Source organism: Talpa occidentalis, unplaced genomic scaffold (genome assembly GCF_014898055.3).
Source record: "Talpa occidentalis isolate TD23 unplaced genomic scaffold, MPIMG_talOcc4v2.1 talOcc4.13, whole genome shotgun sequence".
NCBI classification, from domain to species: domain Eukaryota; kingdom Metazoa; phylum Chordata; class Mammalia; order Eulipotyphla; family Talpidae; genus Talpa; species Talpa occidentalis.
The window spans coordinates 74,738,167-74,759,474 of record NW_023601322.1 but is presented as its reverse complement, the minus strand read 5'-3'; the positions used below and the strand labels follow the sequence as shown (position 1 = coordinate 74,759,474).

Genomic DNA, 21,308 nt, shown 5'->3' with positions numbered 1-21,308 from the left:
ATTAAAAAAAACCTGAAAAAATTCTTCACTTTTATCAGTAGTATTCACTACAGTCTTTATTTCAATAGTTGCCTCATAGAGCAAGCTATATATGAGAATATACTATTTTTTTAAAAGGATTTATTTATTCATTTACACAAGAACCAGAGTACAGGCCAGATGTGCGGGAGAGTGAGAGGATTCACCAGAGACAGAGTGGGGAACAGAACAGGCAGACTGACAAAATACACTGCTGAGGGGAGCAGCGGGCGCAACAGGAGAGGTCTGTTGCCCCATGTGGGACCCTTGCCTGCCAGCTGGGATCGAACCGGCGCTGCAGAGGCTGTGGACAGCTTCACAGCGCGGCGCTCAACCACCTGCACCACCAGGGGAGGCCAGAGAATATACTATTTTTGCAACTCTTCTATATATCTAAAATTATCTCAAAACCTAAACAAGTAAGGTAACAATGGCAGAACATTAAGAAAGGAATATACAAAAACTGAAAACATTCTAAGATCCTTGCACTATCAATTACTGAGGAAAAGGTAAAGGTGCCAAGTAACATTAGAAGATGGTAAGTCAACCATGCATGTCATACTTCGTAAACTCACTACTTAAAGATCAGTAAGTTTATAACTTCCAATTAATAGAATGAGAAGATGGAATAATAAAAATGTAATTTTAAAAAAGGCAAGGAGGAAAAAGGGATATGAACAGGTAGGATAAAACAGAAGGAACTTAAGAAAATAGATTAAAACTCAAATACATGAATAATTTAATTAATTGAAAGCGAGTTAAATGCAAAAAAGGACTGCATTAAAATGTCCAACTATATATTGTGTGTTAGCAAAAGACATATAAAAGACAAAAAACATAAGTGTAAGAATGTAAAATGATCTATCATGCAAACACCAAAGAAATCTGATGAAACAATAGAAAAAAAATATATAAACTTTAAGAATAACACTACTAAAGATAAAAATGATAAATGAATCATGATAAAAGTTATATCATGGAAAATTTATCAATTCTAAATTTCTATGCCCCTAACACCATAACTTCAAAATGATATATAAAATAAAAATTAACAGGGCCTCCCCAGGTGGCGCAGTGGTTGAGTGCTGGACTGCGAAGCTGCCCGCAGCCTCTGCAGCGCCAGTTCAATCCCTGGCCACTGGCAAGGGTCCCACATGGTGTGACAGACCTCTCCTGCTGTGCCCGCTGCTCCCCTCAGCAGTGTATTTCATCAGTCTGCCTGTTCTATTCCCTGCTCTGGCTCGGGTGAATTCTCTCACCTTCCTGCGCTTCTGACTGTAGCCAGTGCTTGTATGAATAAATAAATAAATAAATAAATCTTTTTAAAAAAGTTTAAAAAAAATCAGAAACTTATTTAAAAAAATAAAATAAATAAAAATTAACAGAAATAAAAGAATAACTAGAGATGGTAACAATCATAGTGGGAGAGCTTAATGAATCTTGCTTAATCTGTCTTAATAACTCACTGAAAAAATATAAGGAGATGGACTATTTGAACAATATGGTGTACAAATATGATCTAATTGATATATATATATATATATATATATATATATATATATATAGAATACTACTCCCAGTGCTAAATAATATAGTACATTATTTGAATATTAAACTAAAGGACTGTTGGATCATTGAACAAATTTCACAAAATTTTATGGGACTAAAAAAAACTGATTACATTTTCTGACTACAATATAATTAAATCAGAAATTAGTAACAGATTTTAATCTCTGCACATTTGCAAATTAAGAAATATGCTTCTAAATAATCTATGAGTTAAAGAACAAATCATATAGAAAATAAAAATACATTGGACTGGGCCTCCCCCGTGGCATAGTGGTTGAGTGCGGGGCTGTGAACCTGCCCTCAGCCTCTGCAGTGCCAGTTCAATCCCCGGCTGCTGGCGAGGGTCCCACATGGCATGCAGACCTCTCCTGCCATGCCCACTGCTCTCCTCAGCAGTGTACTTCGTCAGTCTGCCTGTTCCGCTTCCCACTCTGGCTCTGGTGAATTCTCTCACCCTCCTGTGCTTCTGACTGTACCCAAAGCTTGTATAAATAAATAAATAAATAAATCTTTAAAAAAATACATTGGACTGAGAAATAATATAAAACTTGGAGAGTACAGCTAAAGCTAGAAGAAAATTTATTAATTAGCTAGAAAGTTTTCTACTTTGCTGGACTGTGTCTGGCTAGAGGATGCAAGGTTTTCTTTGGGCATTTTTTGATTTTATCTGTTGGCATTCCCAGGCTGCCAACTTTTTCAGCACCATGTCTTAGGTAGATGAGGCAAAAAGAAAACCAAGGGAATGTACTGCTGCATGATTCTTTGTGTCCCAAGATTCTTAGTTGGTCTGCCTTTTCTCCACCTTTCAGAGCATTCTTATATTTTAAATCTAGAGATGTTACCTGTACTTAGCAAGAGGGAAAGAGAAAATAACATCTACTGTTTCATCAGAAGTCTCCCACAAGGAGCTTTTAAGGTACAGAAGATATAATTTGGATGGTGGTTACATGGCCACTTACCTTATTGTTCTTCCAACTGTATGATTTATGCATACTTCTCTGAATACATCTCACAATTTAAAAATAAGCATCACTGTAAATTGTAACAGTATCACAGTTCTCATAATTCCCTGTGAGGCAAGGAGAAAACATCTCTTCCACTTTGCAGCAGGAATACAAAAGATTGGTCAACACAGAGAATACTGAATCTGAGTCAAGAACTCAAACCAGGACTCTTTCCACTAAGGTATTCACTACTTAAACTCTTGAATTTGTTCTTAAGATGATACTTAAGAAATGCTGAACCTGGTAATATCTCCACTATTAAAAACACACCCAAAATAAGACTTTAAGTGTTTTGCAGAGATAATTTATTTTTTGGGTAATGTATAATCATTGGAAATACTATAAAATAAATGTGTAAATAATGTATAAGAACCTGGATTCACTAAAATATGTTATAAAATTACCACTAGGCACTACAAAGGTTGACTTTGTTACAGCCACTTTGACCCTAACTTTTGGTTACAGAGATGGCAAAGACTAACCAAAAGAGAAGCCAGTTTACCCAGAACCTACCCTGGCTGCCCCCCTCTGCTCCAGACAAATACCTCTCCAAATTTTTGCCTGACAGGGGCTGGAACACAGAAAGGTGTCTGCCACAGTGTACTTAAAGATGTGAGCTTTGAGCCAGGAAGAGAAAGAGCAGAAAAAGACATCAGTCAACTTCTGTTGATCCACATGGCCTTAAGAATTCTTGTCCTCGCTCATGGAACCACCTATTAGAAACTTTGAACAGGGGAAAAGTGTGTTACGATGGTGTTAGTTCAATCAGCAGCCAAAATCAATTACCCCTTCAACCCAGTCTCGTGCTGGACCTGGTAATCAGTCATGAGTAAGATACATTCTCAGGTGCTCATGAGCCATGAAGAAGACAGATATGGCAACAATAATTATACATTATTCTGACAGTGACACAAGAACAGGTATCTACAGGTTACAGTGGGAGCAGAGTTAAATATTTCAGGTAAGAGAAAAAGGGGAACCCAGAGCTAGAACAAGAAGTTAAGTAGAAGTTATTTTGGTAAGATGGATAGACCATGATGGCTCCTAATTAATAGGGGTCCAGAAAGTAGAAACAGAGTAAGAGAGATATCAAGACAGGAACCACACTACTGTGTGTCTAGAAGCCCAAGAAATTTGGTATTACTGGGATTTTATGGGTGGGGATCTGAGGGATAGAAGATGAGCATGAGGAAGCCTGTCAGGTTTTGCAGGATCTAGGCATCAACCTCAGAGGTATTGGTAACAGAGTGGCAGAGCTGATGCTAGCTCTCCCATCTAAAGTTCTGTGACATGTACATGTCTTAACAAAGAGTCTTAACAAAGACTTCTTAACAAAGACTCTTTCATAATGAATACAAAAATAACTTTGGGCCTCCCTGGTGGCGCAGTGGTTGAGCGCTGGGCTGCGAAGCTGCCCGCAGCCTCTGCAGTGCCGGTTCGATCCCCGGCCGCAGGCAAGGGTCCCACATGGCACGCAGACCTCTCCTGCCATGCCCGCTGCTCCCCTCAGCAGTGTACTTCATTGATCTGCCTGTTCTTCTCCCTGCTGTGTCTCTGGTGATTTCTCTCACCCTCCCGTGCTTCTGTACCCAGTGCTTGTATAAATAAAATAAATAAATCTTTAAATAAATAAAAAAACTCATTCTAATACACTACTTAAGTCATACTATTTTTAAAATACAATTTACCACCATTTTTGAAAGAAATAACATACTCAGGGCCTCCCCGGTGGCGCAGCAGGTTGAGCACAGCGCTGTGAAGCTGTCCGCAGCCTCTCCAGCACCAGTTCGATTCCCGGCTGTCCAGGGAGAATTCCACATGGTGAGGCAGACCTCTCCTGTCTCTCCCACTGCTCCCCTCAGCAGTGTTTTTGGTCCGTCTGCCTGTTCTGCTCCCGCCCTGTTTCTGGTGATTCCTCACCCTCCCACAACTCTGGCCTGTACCCCAGCTCTGGTATAAATAAAATAAATCTTTTTTTTTAAAAAAAGAAATAATATACTCCATTGAAAAAATCTAATTATTCTATATGGCTTATTATGATAAACAGTAATCTCCTACCTAATCACTCCCAATTTCCTCTGGAAAGTCCACTTCCACAGAACTTTCAACTCCTTTAATTGTTTCTTCTGATAGCCACATTTTCTAAGTAACATATTTAATAATGCTATTTCTTGACTTTCAATTTTAGGTCTTATATATTGATGGGCTATCATAGAGGACAAAGATTTGGAATTTTTTTTAACCACTCCTAAACTACATATGTCCCTCTTTTATCCTCTAATATAGTTAAGTCATAAGTTTAAATTAATACATTTAAATTATGTCATTAAATTATGTCATTACATTATGACATTACATTATGTCATGCAAATATTGCTCATACCTGAGCCAGCCAGTAGATTATATTTTTATTTCCTTTCTTGTACAACCTTTTCTTTTCCCTGAGGTCAACAACTGTCTCATTTCATTTGCTTTATCTTCTATGAACTGATCACTATTCCCAAACTCATCTCTTTGTGATCACTGCCTACCACATCCTGATGCAAGCCTCCTCACAGCAAAGCATAGCTGTTTCCAGGCTCAACCTTCAGCCTCTGTGGTTTGGTCCTAGCCTCAAGCCTCATCTCTTGACCCCTGTGTCACATGTCTCTCATTATCCTAGTGACAACACATCTAGTTCCCACACTTTCGATGCTGGTTTTAGCCTGTGCCTTGTTTTATATGGGCCTTGCTTGCATGGGACACCCCACTCCCTCTCTGATTCCAGTTCTCCCTAATGGCCCCTCAGAACCCTTGCCAGAGTTGATTCCTCTTGACATCCATATTGAAGAAGCCTCTACAAGGCTCTCATAGCACTCTTAGGGTGCTCAAGGAGCACTCAATCAGTTGTCTTAGTATACTTAACCAGCTAAGAGGATAGAGAGCTAGATAACTAAAAGAAGTTTGTAAACTAGTATAGAAAAATTCTATTTAAGGCAACTCTCTTGTCTTTATACAGGAAATTGGTGACAGTTTACTCCCAGAAAATTCAGACCACCAAATCCCAGTCTGAGGCCAACATGGCTAACCCCAGATCTCAGATTACTCACCCCACTTGCAGCCCGCAAGAACAGGGCAGGCAGCATGTATTGTTAAGGGGTTGCCTTTTCCACTTCGCAGAAGATTATACCAGAACAAGGCTGTCCCCTGGAGAGAGACAATATCTCAGAACACATCCTAGAACTGGTTTTGAGGAAACAAATCAGAGGGTCTCTGGGAGATAATATTTAAACTCCAAGATATTCCATGCATGATGAATAGGGGATTTGTTTTTATTCAGTGAAAGTCTTCAGCTACATATATACACATCACCCCAAGTCTACGTGATCTCTAGGACCTGACCATGACATGCTCTTGAAACTCCAACCTGAAAGAAAGTGCTCTTACTTCCTACAAAAATGACAGAATTTTGGGTCTCCAGGGACATTCCCCAGGCAGCATCTATCCCTTGCTATATGGAGAGTGTCTGGTAACTCACCAGTCCTTGATGCAGCTCTTGCTCTTTCTCCAAAAGTAGGGGCTCTCCAAAAAGTAAGATCTGAGTCTAGGTAGAAATTCCTGAGGCCATCACAGTCACAGTCAAGCAGGCCACAGTATGGAGCAGGGACATGGGAAAAGCCTGAGTCTTAAAGCAACCAGTGATCTACAAATAATAGAACTTACCTTCTTGGGAGAAAACACAGCCCCCAGTTTTGGGAAAACTGTGGCACCACCAGCTTCTACATCACTCATCTAGGAAAACAAAACACAGTGGTTGGTCCTTCTTCTCTGAGGCTCCCAGACTGTATCCTGCTTGACTCAGGGTGGGGATGGTGTATATCAAACTGGTTTTTTTCCTCATCACATCTCAGGACTCAATGAAGAGTAAGCCTCGCAAGTTATTTCTGGTTGTTTATTCTAAGGCCCTTTTCTTCCAAGAAGGGGGAGCTGTTTCATAAAACAAGTTGGTTTATGTTAAGACTTTCCCTGTGGTTCCTTCTCCTAGCCCTGAGTCCTCTACCTCTCAAACTCCTCAACCTGGCATAGCTGCTCATCCTTCATTCCACAGGATTCGTAAGTACCTCCTATACCATAAGACAGATCCCGACTCTGGGACATAGTGACAGACAAAATAGGCACATTATCTTCCCTGACTTATATCTGGACCTTTCAGGAACATACCATGGTGCTCAACTTTACTTTTCCCCTGACAAACTCCTTCTGTCAGAAGGGTTAACCCCAGTCACAGTAGCCATATACCTGGATAGGATCCTGAGATCCCCAAAGGAAAACAGTGAGGGCAGAAAAATCTATAGGAGTCTGACCACTAAAGCAGTCAGTGGCAGAGTCCAAGTGGAGGATATTTAAGCCAGAATTCATTACTCACTTCTCAGTCAGTTAATGTATCCCCTTAAGGAAACTGTCTGGACTGATCCCCCTGATTCCCCATAACCTTCCATTTTCGGAATTGCACAATATCTGTAGGTTGCAATATTATCTGTCCCCCAGGTGCTTAAGTCCCGCTGTTTTCCCTTACTTAAGCTAGAATCTCTGCTCTACAACTTGTCTCTGCAGGCCCCAAGGATAGGTTCCTAGCTTTTTTCCAACTACCTCTTTCTTGGAACCCATGTGAAAGGTTCTATAGACACTACTTGGCCCACTTTTCCCTTCCCTGAGGTTTGCTAGCAGGAGACCACACCAACAGTCACTGGACCAGACTTTGTCTGCAACTGCCCTAGGAAGAGTTCTCCACTCTGCCTTGACAGGGCCACTTGAAAAGAAATAATATATTATTAACCCCTGGAAATCTACTACTCCTTTTCTCTTACTCCTTTCAAACAAACAGCCCAGGGCAAAGTTAAGCAGTGTGGTGAGCCATCTAGATGGTTATTTCAGGACTGAGATGTTCATCCCTAAAGTTTCTGTTAGTTGCTGATGGCTCACAGGTATCTCCCTCACAAGACAGTGGTCACATTTGAAAAGAACTGCCTTACCTAGAGTTATCCAGCCTCCCTGGAGACAGACTGCAGATCCTAGAGAACAATCATTTAGGCATCTTGCCTCAATTTAAGGAAATAGTAAAGAGCCTTCCAAGTTTAAGAGCCCTCCATAGCACTGACTGAGGTCTGTGTTGAAACTAGTTCACCTTATTGCACTGCCCAACCTCATTTCCCCTAAATGCATTATAATGCTATTCCTGAATGCAAACCTTTAATTCAGAGTCAGTATTTAGGCAAATCACACTAAAAAAAGTTGGTACCCTGAGTGCCCTAAGACATAGGTTCTAAAATATTATTATATCATGGGTTCATGTGCCTGGTGCCTGGCATGGAAGACTCCATCACAAGTGCTAAGCGGAATAATGAAAGTCCCCAGTGTGATAAATTTTCAAATTTTCACTAAAGGTGACCTGGGATGGGATAACAGTGGAAACGAATTCTTTGGCTGTTATAGCTCCTAGGTGATTGAGAGACAGAGGGGTGTAGTAGGAAAATTAAAGTCCCATAAAGATATCCATGTCCTAATCATTGGAATTTATGGATATGTCATATTACATGGGAAAGAGAAGATAAGAATTTTAAGTAATAAGATGACTTTAAGAAAAGGAGATTACCCTACATTATCCAAGTGGACCTAACATAATCACAATGGTTCTTCAAATGAAGAGGAAGACAGGCTTTCAGAGTCAGAGATATTTGAGGATACTAAAGAGCTAGCTTTAGAGATGGAGAAAGGGACCATAAGTCAAGCAAACCATGTAGACAGTCTCAAGAAGCTGGAAAAGACAAACAACAGCGCAACAATGTAAATGTACTTAAAACTACTAAACTGAGGGAAAAAAAAAGGTTAAGATGGTAAACTTTACTGTATATTATTTTACTATAATTTTTTAAAAGGTAAGAAAAGGAGCCTCTAGATAAAACAAAGAATATAGAATTTTAAAATTTAGTTCAGAAAAGTCACCAAACAAGAAAACAACAACAAACCTGGGGGGTAGGAGGAATGTGATTTGCAGAGCAGCAACATTACCTAACATAAAATACTTGGTTTAAAAAAAAAAATCACCATACATACAGATCATGAAAAGATGGTCCATACTCAGGGAGGAAAAACGCCAACAGAAACTGTCTCTAAGGACTGAGGAAAGACTTTAAATCAGTTACTTTAAACATGCTCAAGGAACTAAAGAAAGTTATGCCTACTGAATTAAAGGTATGATAGTAATATCTCACCAAATACAGAATATCAATACAAATATATAAACTATATTTTAAAAAGTACTAAACAGTTTTACTGAATACTTTCAAATCTTAGAGTTAAGCTCAATGACTAAAGTGAAAAAAATTAACTAGATCATCTCAACAACAGATTTGAACAAATTAAAAAAAAGGCCCAGCAACATGAGGATAGGTGATTTGAGATTACAAAGTCTGAAGAACAGAAAGAAAAAGAATGAAGAAAACATGCCTTGGAGAGAGGAGGGAGCACAGTGAACTATGGTGGGGGACTGTGGATGCTTTGGTAGTGGGTGTGTACAACAACAGCTGAAGGGGGAGATCCTATACCTCTAAAACACAAACATCATAAACCAGTGCTACCTCAACTTAAAAAAAAAAACTCCTTGTCTAAACTGAGTTCTTGGGCCTCCCTGGTGGTGCAAGGGGTTAAGTACCACACTATGAAGCAATCTGCACCCTTTGTAGCACGAGTTCAATTCCTGGCCGGCCAGGAAGCAACCCACATGATGAAGCAAACCTCTCCTGCCTCACCCGCTGCTCCCCTGAGCAGTGTATTTTAGTCAGTCTGCCTGTTCTGTTCCCCACTCTGTCTCTGGAGAATCCTCTCACGCTCCTGCACCTCTGGCCTGTACCCCAGCTCTTGTATGCATAAATAAATAAATCCTTGAAAAAATAGAGTTCTTTTTCTTTTCTGCTCATCAATGATGCTATTATTAAAGAACTGTAAAGAATTTTCATACTGTATCAATTTCACCTTGAGTAAAAGTATGACAATTTCAATAATGCCATGCATTTCTTTTCAAGGGGAATGAATAAAAATGAGTAAGAAGTATTTTCCCTTTGAAGTAGTCACTAGTTATAAGCAATATTCTCTGGGACTGTCCCTCACAAAAGTAGAAGTCTAAATCTATTACACCTTTAGAGATAAGAAATCTTAAAACAGTGTGATAACATGAGCATTATTTGATACAATTATGGGTAGAAAAAGAAAGGCAGTAAAAAATACCTGGTATATGTCTCAAGACTCAGAATTTTTTCCCCTCATTGCTTATTTTTAAAATTCACTTTAAAATAAAATGATTATTTTAAGAATTAAAAAACTAGTCTTTGTCCAGTGGAGGATATCATAGCTGATTGGGAAAACAAATGATTCTCAGCATTTTTTACTCCTCAGTGGACTGAAACTGAAGGAGTAATAGAATGAATAGGTGCTGTATAAAATGTAAAAGTCCCCCAGGAGATTTTTCTCCTCTATACTTTCCTTCTTTCTCCACTTCTAATTCCTCAGTGACAGCAGCTCCTGTAACAGGTTGATTAGAACTTTCTGGGGTGTTTCTACGCATGCAAATTTCTATATCCCAAGTCTCAGTATTTTGATTCAGTAGGGGCCCTTCCAGTCCATGACTAATGGGCTCATAGGGCAATTCAGTATTGATCACACTTACGTAGCTCAAGAATGTGGCCACACGATCCCCTATGCCGTCAATATCCAAAGATTTGATCCCAGGTCCCTGTGGTATTAAGTGAAAGTAAATATGCAGGTCTTAGGCTTAACAAGTTATGAAGCATGATAAATGACTGCTTTTCTATCTGTTATAACTAAGGATATAATGTAAAAATGAGAGCCATCATGATGAAATGAAGGACACACCACCCTTTTGGGACGGATATACAAGCAAATAGGGAGGTGAGAATGGAAACTATGCAGTGTTTATCTTCCCCTTTGTTTTCCTTGCTTCTGGGGATGATCCTCAAAGATGTTTCTGAGATGCATGTCATGGAGTATATTGCCTATGTTTTCCTCTATATATTTTATGGTTTCAGGTCTTACATTCAAATCTTTTATCCATTGAGTATTTTGTGTATGATGTGAGGTAGTAGTCTAATTCATTTTTCTGCACGTAGTGGTCCAGTTTTCCCAGCACCATCTATTGAAGAGACTATCCTTGTCCTAGTATGTATTCTTTGCTCTTTTGTCATAGATTAGCTGACCATATATATGTGGTTTTATTTCTGGGCTCTCAATTTGATTCTACTGGTCTGTGTGTTTTGTTCCAGAATTATTATAGCTTTGTAGTGTAGTTTGAAGTGTGGGAGTGTAATACCATCATTCTTCCCTTTTTTAGCCCAGGACATCTTCTTATGAAGGTACAGGTTTAAAGAAATAATCTGAGGGCCTCCCCGGTAACGCAGCGGTTGAGCGCTGGGTTGCAAAGCTGCCTGCAGCCTCTGCAGTACCAGTTCGATCCCCAGCCAATGGCGAGGGTCCTACATGGCATGCAGACTTCTCCTGCTGCCCGCTGCTCCCCTCAGCAGTGTACTTCATCAGTCTGCCTGCTCTGCTCTCTGCTCTGACTCTGGTGAATTCCCTCACCCTCCCACGCTTCTGACTGTAACCAGTGCTTGTATAAATAAATAAATAAAATCTTAAAAAAAAAAAAAGAATCTGAGCTCAGACCTAGCTCTTAAGAACAGAAGACTTCTCTGAATGTTCAGTTTGCACACCCGTTTACTGGATACCAGGAACACTGTATATATTAACTCCTTTACAGCACTTACTCAATTTTTTTAACCCTTTGCACTCCGAACCATTCTGAACATTGGCTACCAATGTCCCCTGAGAGGGGACAGCGGAGTGCAAAGGGTTAAATTAGCTGTTCCTCTATATATTTCAGAGAAAAAACAAAACCAAAAATAACAACAATAACAAGGACTCTTTATGGGAAATGATAGAGTTTTCTTTGTCTTCCTATCCCTAGTTCTCAGCAGAATAACCAGAATATCACAGGTACTAAAGGAACATTTGTTATTTAGTTTGCTAATTCAGCTTATCTTTCCCAAAGCACAAAATGTCTCTCTTCAGTCTATTTTTGGCTCAGGCACTCCAGGGGCTTATGTTAGACTACATATTAGAGCTCAGAGCAACAGATTAAAGTGTTCCTCCTATCAGCAGACAGTGAGGTCTGCCTGAGTCAGAGTAAGCCAGGAAAGTGGGATTGTAGGTGTGAGCAAAGGACTCTATGTGATTCTTCTTCCAGCATATTCCAGCCCAGGAATTCATCCCTATTCCAGGTGCCAGGTGGAGACAAGATCACATTAGGAGAAGAAGGTAAAAGTTATCTTGTCTTCTGATTTCAAAAGTCCCCAAAGATTCATCTCTAAGAATTTCGAGCCTCTAAATTTCTGTCAAACCTCTCATGTCAGCCCTGACCTTATCCTGCCACCTAAAACATAGCCCAAATGGGTAATATTTTGCTCTTACCAAAAAATAATCCAAATGAGGTCTAAAGAATCCTCCAATACCATAATCAGCAACCTAGAAGTAACAAAAATAAAATAAAACAAAACAAAAACAGACAGGTTTATCTAGGTGGATAGCCTGCAGGCCAGCCCATAAAACCTGCCTTCCCAGGTCTGCTCCCTAAAAGTGACACAATCAACAATTTATTTAACACCAGCATCTAAACAAAGAAACTAAGATCAAGCAGAATGTGGAACTTAGTGAAATTTGCATTTATGCCCAGGCCTTCTGGTCCCTCAGTCCATGCTCTTAAATGCTCTTAATGTCTAGCTATTTGTGGACACAGAGAAAGAAGAAAGAAGCTGATTGTTGGCAGCCAACAATCAGACTGGGTGGGTTTCTGTGGGAAGAGGTAAAGAAGTGAGGTCCACAATATTACAAAGTCAGTGTTCCAAGGCTGGGTAATGGAAAGTTTCAGGGTAGAGAGACAATGGCTCACTTGCCAGATGGTAAAGAGCAAGAAAGGGAAATAGAGCCCCTGCAGGCTGACTCAGATATCGCATACCTGGAGCAATTCTGCTGTTTTATCTGACAGCCCAGTGATTATCTGAATCCTTCGATTCACTTGGCCAATCACGGGATCTTCCTCTTCTTCCAGAAATACACTGGATGGGGGTAAATGTGGTGGAAGGAAAAAGGGAATCAAGGTGAGTAAGAATAGGACAGAAAATGAGGGAAAAGTTTAGAGGGGTTCAGAAATAATTCTTCTCACATCTGGACAGTGTGTCACAACTGTCATTTCTGGCTCAGAAATGCCATATAAGAACATTCAAAGTCCCACATCAGCATTCAGGGAGCCCTTGGTACTCATCCCTTTCAATCTTTCATCTGATTGAGACAATACTAAAAAAGTGAACTGCACAAGTTTGTAAAGCAGTAAGCGGCAGAGCTGGGATTGTACTCAAGTCTTCAAGATTTTAGTACTGTGACTTTTTGGTAATATAATAAGACTTCCCAAATTTTTAAGTCAAACCATATTTTAAGCCAAACTAAAATTTAAGTCAAATCATAATCAAAAGGAGTGTATTCAGGCTAGGACAAAATCATGCCTAGGTATTATAAACAAACACACATCACATACACACACAATCATACATGGAGATATGCACAGTCTTGTATTACCTATGGATAGTATAAGAGACAAACAGTAAACAAATAGAGAGACACAAAGTAAACAGCCATGTCTGAGAACTCTCACATATATAAGTAGGATGCCAAACCACTCCATCCCCAGATTACCTTTGGCTGACCCTGATTTCATCTGATTCCACAAAATCTGAAGCACTAGCAAAGATTCTGGATCTTCTCAACTAGGGAATAGAAACTGAGAATGAGTATAGTCTCAGTTTATATCCCTAACTATCAACTTATATCCAGAAATCATGGATATAGAACTATCATTAACTCATTCATTTCTTTTAACAATTTATTTATTCATGCATACAAGAACTGGGGTTCAGGCTAAATGTGCGGGAGGGTAAGAAGATTCACCAGAGACAGAGCAGGGAACAGAACAGGCAGACTGACTGAAATACTACTGCTGAGAGGAGCAGCGGGCGAGACAGGAGAGGTCTGCTGCGCCATGTGGGTATCTCCCCAGACTGCCGGGATCGAACAAGTACTGCAGAGGCTTCAGATAGCTTCACAGCGCTGCACTCAAACTCTTGTGCCACCAGGGAGGCCCCATTTTTTAAAAGAATTTATTCTGAGCTATTTCAAGCATACAAAAAACTTTGGATAATAATATATTAAATTCATAAGTATCCCTCACTTAGGCATGCCAATTCTCACTTAGGCATTGACCAGATGAGGCAGAATAGTGACCTATATGATATTGTTTTTACTCCTTTCCCTATTAAAATAATCCTCATTTTGGGCCTCCCTGGTGGCACAAGGGGTTAAGATGCAACCTGTGAAGCTATTGGCAGCCTCTGCACCATGAGTTCAATCCCTGGCCGCCTAGGGCGCAACCCACATAGCAGAGTAGACCTCTCCTGTCTCACCCGCTGCTCCCCTCAGCAGTGTGCTTTGGTCGATCTGCCTGTTCTGTACTCCACTCTGTCTCTGGTGAATCCTCTCACCCCCCACACGTCTGGCCTAAACCCCAGCTCTTGTATGCATAAAAAAATCAATCTTAAAAAAAAAATAAAGTGGAATTTATCCAAACAGTAAAAAGAAAAAAAAAATGAGAGACACAAGACAATTTGAGAGACAATCAGGTGGATCAACTTTCACATTACTAGGGCCCCAGGGATGAGACACAAAGAAAAGGACAGAAAACTTACTTGGAAAAATAATGACTGAAAATTCCCTAACATGGGGAAGAAATGGATATCTACTTCCAGGAAACCTGGAGAGTTCCAATACAATGAACCCAAAGAGGTCCACACCAAGGCACATTATAATTAAACTGCCAAAAATTAAAGACAATCAGAAAACCTTAAGAGCAGCAAGAGAAAATAACTAGTAATGTACAAGGGAATCCCTGTAATATTAGCAGCATATTTCTAAGCAGAAACTGCCTATTAGCAAGTGAAAGAAGTCAACCTTCTGAGAAGGCTACAAGCTGTGTGATTCCAACTATTTGACATTCTGGAAAAGACAAAACAATGGAGACAATAAAATGATGAGTGGATGTCAGGTGGGGAGGAATGAATAGGCAGAACTCAGAGGGTTTTCAGATCAGTTGAAATGTTCGGTATGAAATTATAATGATGAATAAATGTCATTATACATATGTCTAATCCCACTGAATGTATAGCACAAACATACTCTAATGTAAACTAGGGAAATTGAGTGATTAAGATGTGTCAACATAGGTTCATCCTTGGCAAAATAGTACCATTCTGGTAAGTGATACTGAGTGTAGGGAAGACTGTTATATGTGAGGGAAGGGGATTTATGGGAAATCACTGCACTGTCTTATCAATTTTATTGTAAAAATGAAACTGCTCTAAAATAAGTCTTTTTTTAAATTAAGAAAACTGCATTTCCATTAAGTTTCTCCAAAATAATAACAGCAAGGTAGATCCCAGCGGGTGGCAGAGGGAAACGTGGTCAGGATCAACTGAGAAACTTACTTTGGGTTTCGCAATCTCTTTGATCCTCTTGATTTCCTCATCTGACATGACATCATGGTACCTGACAATGTGTGGGGTGTCCCACTCGTCCTCTTCTTTGAATGGGGCAATGAGCAACTGTGGCATCTTGTTGCCATGGTGGTATCTACAAAAAAGCCTCTTCTGCTTCTGTGGTGTCTGGGGAGCAGAAAGCACAAGCCCTGATCTAAGTCTGGGTACAGAAAAACTGGCCTCATTTTTTAGGTCCATTTACTTTTTCCCTCAGAAAGAATACAAAATGGGGCCTCCCCTGGTGGCACAGGAGGTTGAGCACAGCACTGTGAGGCTGTCCACAGCCTCTGCAGCACCAGTTTAATCCCGGCCAGCTGGCGAGATTCCCACATGGTGCAGCAGACCTCTCCTGTCTCGTCTGCTGCTCCCCTCAGCAGCATATTTCATCAGTCTGCCTGTTCTGTTCCCCACTCTGTCTCTGGTGAATCCTCTTACTCTCCTGTGCATCTGGCCTGAACCCTGGTTCTTGTATGCATGAATAAATAAATCTTAAAAAAAAAGAAAAAGAAAAAGAAAGAATACAAAATGCCATATCTTGGTCAGCATAAAGGGCATATAAATAAGTCAATGTCTTCCACTCTCTCAGAAACATCCCTCCTCTCATGCACAAGCCCTAGAGGGAGGCCACCCTTGCTCTGGACATGCATAACAGTGACAATTCATCTTACATGATCCTTTTCCTTCCATCCAGCTTCCTATAATGTCCAGGAGTGACTGCATCACTTCCTAATTGAACAATTAAGTAGTTTCTGTTCTCTGTAGCCTTTCTACTTATAATGTGCCATTTCCACTAGCACTGGCTGGGAGATTGTTAGAAACAGAATCTTGGGCTCTACCCCAACATTGCTGAATCAGAATCTACATTTTATCATCCCTCAGTGATCCCTATGCATGTCACTGCCTAAGAAAGTAAAGTCCCGGTCTATATCATAATTTACCTAGCCTTCCATGATATAAGGCTGCATATATTAAATCTGATACACAGTAGTTTCTTTTCTCAAATTTTGTATTTCACTAACATAAAAAAATGCTTGCTGTTCTCAAAGCACAGTATAATTTTTCTTACTATACATTTTGCACACTATGCAGACTTAGCCTAAAGTTTCTCTTAATACACTGTCACATGGTAATCTAGTGTAAGAGTTCTTTCTTTAAGAAACTTCATTCTTCCTTGTCCTAAAGTAGAGTTTATAATATCTTCATATTACCACCAAACCTTATACATATCACTATTAAATTATGACATATTTTTACATTAATTCAAAAGGGCACCTGCACCCTTATGTTTATAGCAGCACTATTTACAATAGCTAAGCTATGGAAACAACCCAAATGCCCAAAAATAGATGACTGGATCAAGAAGATGTGGTACATATACACAATGGAGAATTACTCAGCAATCAAAAAAGATGAGCTCATTCAATTTGCAGCAACATGGATGGAACTGGAAGGAATTATGCTCAGCGAAATAAGCCAGAAAGAAAAAGAAAAATACCGAATGGTCTCACTCATAGCAGGAATTTAGAAAACCTAAATAAGAGACTAGGAAAAATACTAATTATAATAAAGTAAAAATCAAAATCAACAAGCAACTATAAACCAGAGACACTCTATGAGGGCTGGGGGGGGGGGAAAGGATGAAAACAAGAGGGGGTGGGAATTGTATGGGGACTATAACCATGATGAAAATGCATACATTGCACAAAAATGAAAAATGATGTAAAAAATATATAAAATAAAAAAAATTATGGCATGTTTTTAATTTCCCTTTTTTATACTACATTCTTCTAGAGCAGGGCAGGGTCATATATTCATTTTACACACATATCATTATCACTGATCCAAAAAGATAGTGGGTGCAAAACATTAATGCTAGCTATGCCAAAATATACGCAAAAAGTATTTTTCCAAAGACAGTAACAAACTATTTTTCAAGTTTTATAAAGTAGGTCACAAAAAAGATTTGAAGGACTGAAAAAAAAAACTGCTTAATTCTTTTCCATAGAAATATAATACAAAATTGTTGAGTAAATAATATGTAATTATCTTAATGTCTAATATATAATTAGTCATCAATTTAAATAAACGTTTACTATAACTGTAACACTGAAAAAGACCCAATGGTGCATTCAAAGAACAGGTTCAAAACTAGCATGTTTTCTCAAATCTGGCTCTCCAAAGCTCAGAGCTTCAAGTATTCACATTGCCAAGTGAACTTAAAATCTCCTAAGTCCATAAGCAATTCTTTCAACCCCGCGGACCCTCATTCCCATCTTACAAGTTTGACACCCTCTCCTCGGCACAGGCTCTCATAGACTTCCTGCTCTTTTAGATGTTTCTGCTGACCACTGCTCAGTGACTCCTGTTTGGTCTCTGATCCCCCATTTCCAAGCTTTCCTGCTTTTTCTTCCTCCAATAATTTTACAAAGTATGGCAGATTCAATTGGGCTTGTTCATGAGAGTAGTCTGAACAAAGAAAAGCAAACAACAATCAGTATTGTCAACATAAGAAAAATTTTCCTAATCTAAGTCAGGGCAGCAAAGTCTAAGAATGTGAAATCTTTCCAAACTTATAAAAGAGGTGTTGATGAGGTTTAACTGCTCATTTCAAAAGAAAACATAACACAATCAAATTAGAGGTGGCCCTCTGGTCATGTGAAGTGATTATGAATCCAGTTCTGGAGTACCTTTCACCAAGCTCCTACTGCACTTTGAAACTCTATCATATCGCTTTGCAAAATCCTCTGACTTTATCTGTTTGTATGTCTAATCTACCAATGCCATCCCCATAATACCACAAGATATTCTGGGAAAAAGAATATATCTCACTTTTTTGACAGATACAACATTTGCTAAATTTAGTAACAATGAGCTGGCTCTATAATACTTCTATTTATTGGTTGCCTTTTATGTAACGTCTTCCTCTAAAAAGGGAATGTACCACCTATCAAGGAGCTCCTTCCACTTTTTGGCAATTATGTCTTTTCTCTTCATACAGAACCCTGTGTCTGTGTACTCTATTCGTATGTTCTAGGGCTAACCCTCAGAGTCACAGAGGAGAAACATAGTTAGCTAATTAAAGAATTAAATGATTAAAGAATTAACTATTTCTTTAGTTAACACTTCCTTCCTACAATAATTTCAATTATTCATTACAGTTCTGACTCTGTTTCCAGTTTGTGGATTTTCCAATACCACCAAGTAATTCCTATAATTTAACTCAATTTTAATATTATCTACCTAGAGATAACCCCAGATTCTGCAGCTTTAAGAGTTTAGTGATATAAAGGGTTTAGTCCTTTCCCCCACACTGCTTTAGGCATGGCAATCAATGTTTCTGATGTATTGGCTACAGACTGGAAGTTCGAACTTGCATTCAATTAATTTGCTAGAGTGGCTCACAGAACTTATGAAACATCTTACTTTACTGAAAATTAACAGCTTATCATACAAGGATATAATTTAGGAACAGCCAGATGGAAGAGATGCACAGGACAAAGCATGTGGGAGGGAGTGCAGAGCTTCCACGTTGTCTGGGCATACAACTCTCCCAGCACATCCACAGATTCACCCACTCTGAAGCTCTCCAAATCTCACCCTTTCGGTTTTTAAGGAGGCTTCAATACAAATTTGCAATGATTAAGTCATTGGCCTTTGGAGGTGTGTTTCACTGAAGGTCAGGGGCATGGGACTGAAAGTCCTAAAACCTTAACCAAGTGATTAACGTGGTTAGTGCCCCTGGCAAGTAGCCCTCATCCTTAAGTATCTAGAAGTTTTTCAAAACTCACCTCATTAATATAACAAATGAAGACCAAATATATATGTCTACTATACATCACATTCAGTAAACACAGATCAAACTAAGTGTTTAGTATTACACTAGGAGTTGAAAAAAATAAAAAAAAGTAAAAGTAAGTCTTTGCTTGGGGGGGAACAATTTCATAAAGGTGATACAAACAAAATAAAGCACAGTAAACATATGGTAGAGGGAATCACAGACTACTATGGAACAAATAGAAGATATACTAGTACATAGGAAGAGAGGGATGTTAGAATAGATTTATCAGAAAAGAGAATGCCTCAATTGTGAGCCCTGTTACTTAAAGACAGCTTTATATTGGTACAAATAATTCAACCATAAGTCAGCATTTCATTTGTAAGTGAAAACAAGGCTTTTATTTCAGATAATGGTAATCTTACACTCTGCAAAGCCAGTAAGTGTTCCAATGCAGGAAGAAAAATACAAAGCTAAAATAGACAGAGCTGCCGTTTATACGTAAACTAATAAAAATTTTTAAAAGGGGAAAACAGGCAAAAGGGAGGTATGTCTGCATGCCTGTGTAGATGAAAGATTGTCCTTTTTGAAGCAGAAATTCTGCTAGTATTTATCAGTCTTTTCTGTTAAAGCTTGCAGCAATCTAGATATTCCAAACTTCCCAGTTTCAGGTATTAGGATGGTGGTGATATGTGCAGCTATAAATTCAAAAGATAAAAAGGTGACAAAACAGACTTGTGTTACCAGGGAAAATCCTTAAGGCTGTTTAGAGCTGTCTAATTCTGCCCAAACTGGCTAAGCCCTAAAGCAACATGTGCAGAGAGGTCCCTGAAGTAGGACCCTTTAAGCAAGACTCCCTAAATTATTAGACCCTTAAATTACTGGAACCCTCCAGCCCAGGAGCCTGTCCTGACCTCAATGCAGGACCAGTCTGGGCAGGCCCTAGGATATACTAAAGAAAGAACCAATCTGAGTGGAGCTTAAATAGCACCAATCAAACAGCTGGTATTGGAGTTGCCTCCTTCCCTCTTTGGCAGTTATGCAAATAAGAGCAGACCTACCCCCTGACTTTACCCTACCCCTTTTAACAATTACGCATATATAGGATGGTAAGCTTCCCATTGCTGTTTGGAGATCCCATGGATGCCACTCAATTAAAAGGACCAATCAGGTGCAAAAGGTGAGCACCCTGGAGAGGATTTAAGCCAGTGAGGGAGCTTGGAAGAAAACTTGAAGAGGATTTGAAGAGGTACTTGGAGGAACATCAGATTCATCTGGAAGCTGTAACACTGAACCCTTTCTTTTGGCACCAAGGCTTCACAGGTCTGACTTCCAGCTACCTCTGGCGTTGCATGTCGAATGACACCAGTGGTCCTGTGTTAGATGTCCCTAAGAGCTGGTTGCTATTGGCTTTATGACTCGCATCTCTGAGAGCAATTAACACTGGTCCCTGCCAATGACATGTTTGGCACCACTGGCTGATGCTGTTGCCTTTGGTGTTGCCTGGTCCAGTGTTCACTGCTGCCTGGGCCCAGTCTGTGGATTGCTGTTGCTGACATCTGTGCTGCCACCTCTGCTGAGAACTTCAAGACCTTCGTGGCCTTCAAATCATTGCTACTATCTCTGGTGCTGCCTCTCTTTCCTTCCTCCCAACTTCTCTCCCACTTCTCTCTCTTTTATAAATAAACTCTGTTGTAGTTGAACCCTGAGTGGTCTTGCAATTGAGTGCACAGGTGACATAGACAGTGACCTGTTCCCTACCGTGGCACTGTCCTTTGGCCCATATTGCACTGTGCTGTGGCACTGTTTCAGTTCCACAACCAAAAATTACCTTAGGTTCCTTAACATTTACATAGCAAAATTCCTACTCAAGGGAACACTTAGCTACCATTTTCTGAATATACAATCTATTAGAGGCATAATCTGGTCATGAAACAACAACGTACCAGTCTAGTCAAGAATCTGGATATTCCACCTTGCCCCTGCCCTGTTCAAATACCAACAGTCACATAAAGAGCCTCATTCCCTTTAGGAAGGAAGGAAAGATGGTGCTTTGAGAGTGACTAACACATCTCTTTGCTTGATAAGAATAATAAAATTCTCTTTACCACTAGTATCCCCAACAGGTCTGATCAATTGGCTGATGCAAATAAAGTGAAGAACCCCATGAGTTCAGTAACATCACCAAGAGGTTAAGAGTTAGTGGATATGCATAAATTCTAACTTCCTAATGGCCTCTCACTCTCTTTTTGA

General features: G+C 39.6%; 1 protein-coding gene across 10 annotated transcripts in view; it reads right to left on the bottom strand.

Moving 5' to 3' along the window:
• LOC119243497 (prolyl 4-hydroxylase subunit alpha-2-like) overlaps positions 1–21,308 on the bottom strand; it is a 143,568-nt gene that overhangs the window by 101,515 nt on the left and 20,745 nt on the right. For 7 of the 10 annotated variants that reach the window (XM_054694427.1, XM_054694435.1, XM_054694428.1 and 4 more), the window contains 8 exons: positions 17,559–17,746; positions 15,230–15,406; positions 13,389–13,459; positions 12,655–12,754; positions 12,111–12,164; positions 10,294–10,359; positions 6,294–6,362; positions 5,681–5,777 (listed from right to left, as the gene is read on the bottom strand). In XM_054694427.1, coding sequence (XP_054550402.1) covers positions 5,681–5,777; positions 6,294–6,362; positions 10,294–10,359; positions 12,111–12,164; positions 12,655–12,754; positions 13,389–13,459; positions 15,230–15,406; positions 17,559–17,746 — 822 coding nt within the window. The other 3 variants (XM_037509384.2, XM_054694432.1, XM_054694433.1) reach the window with 3 other exon arrangements.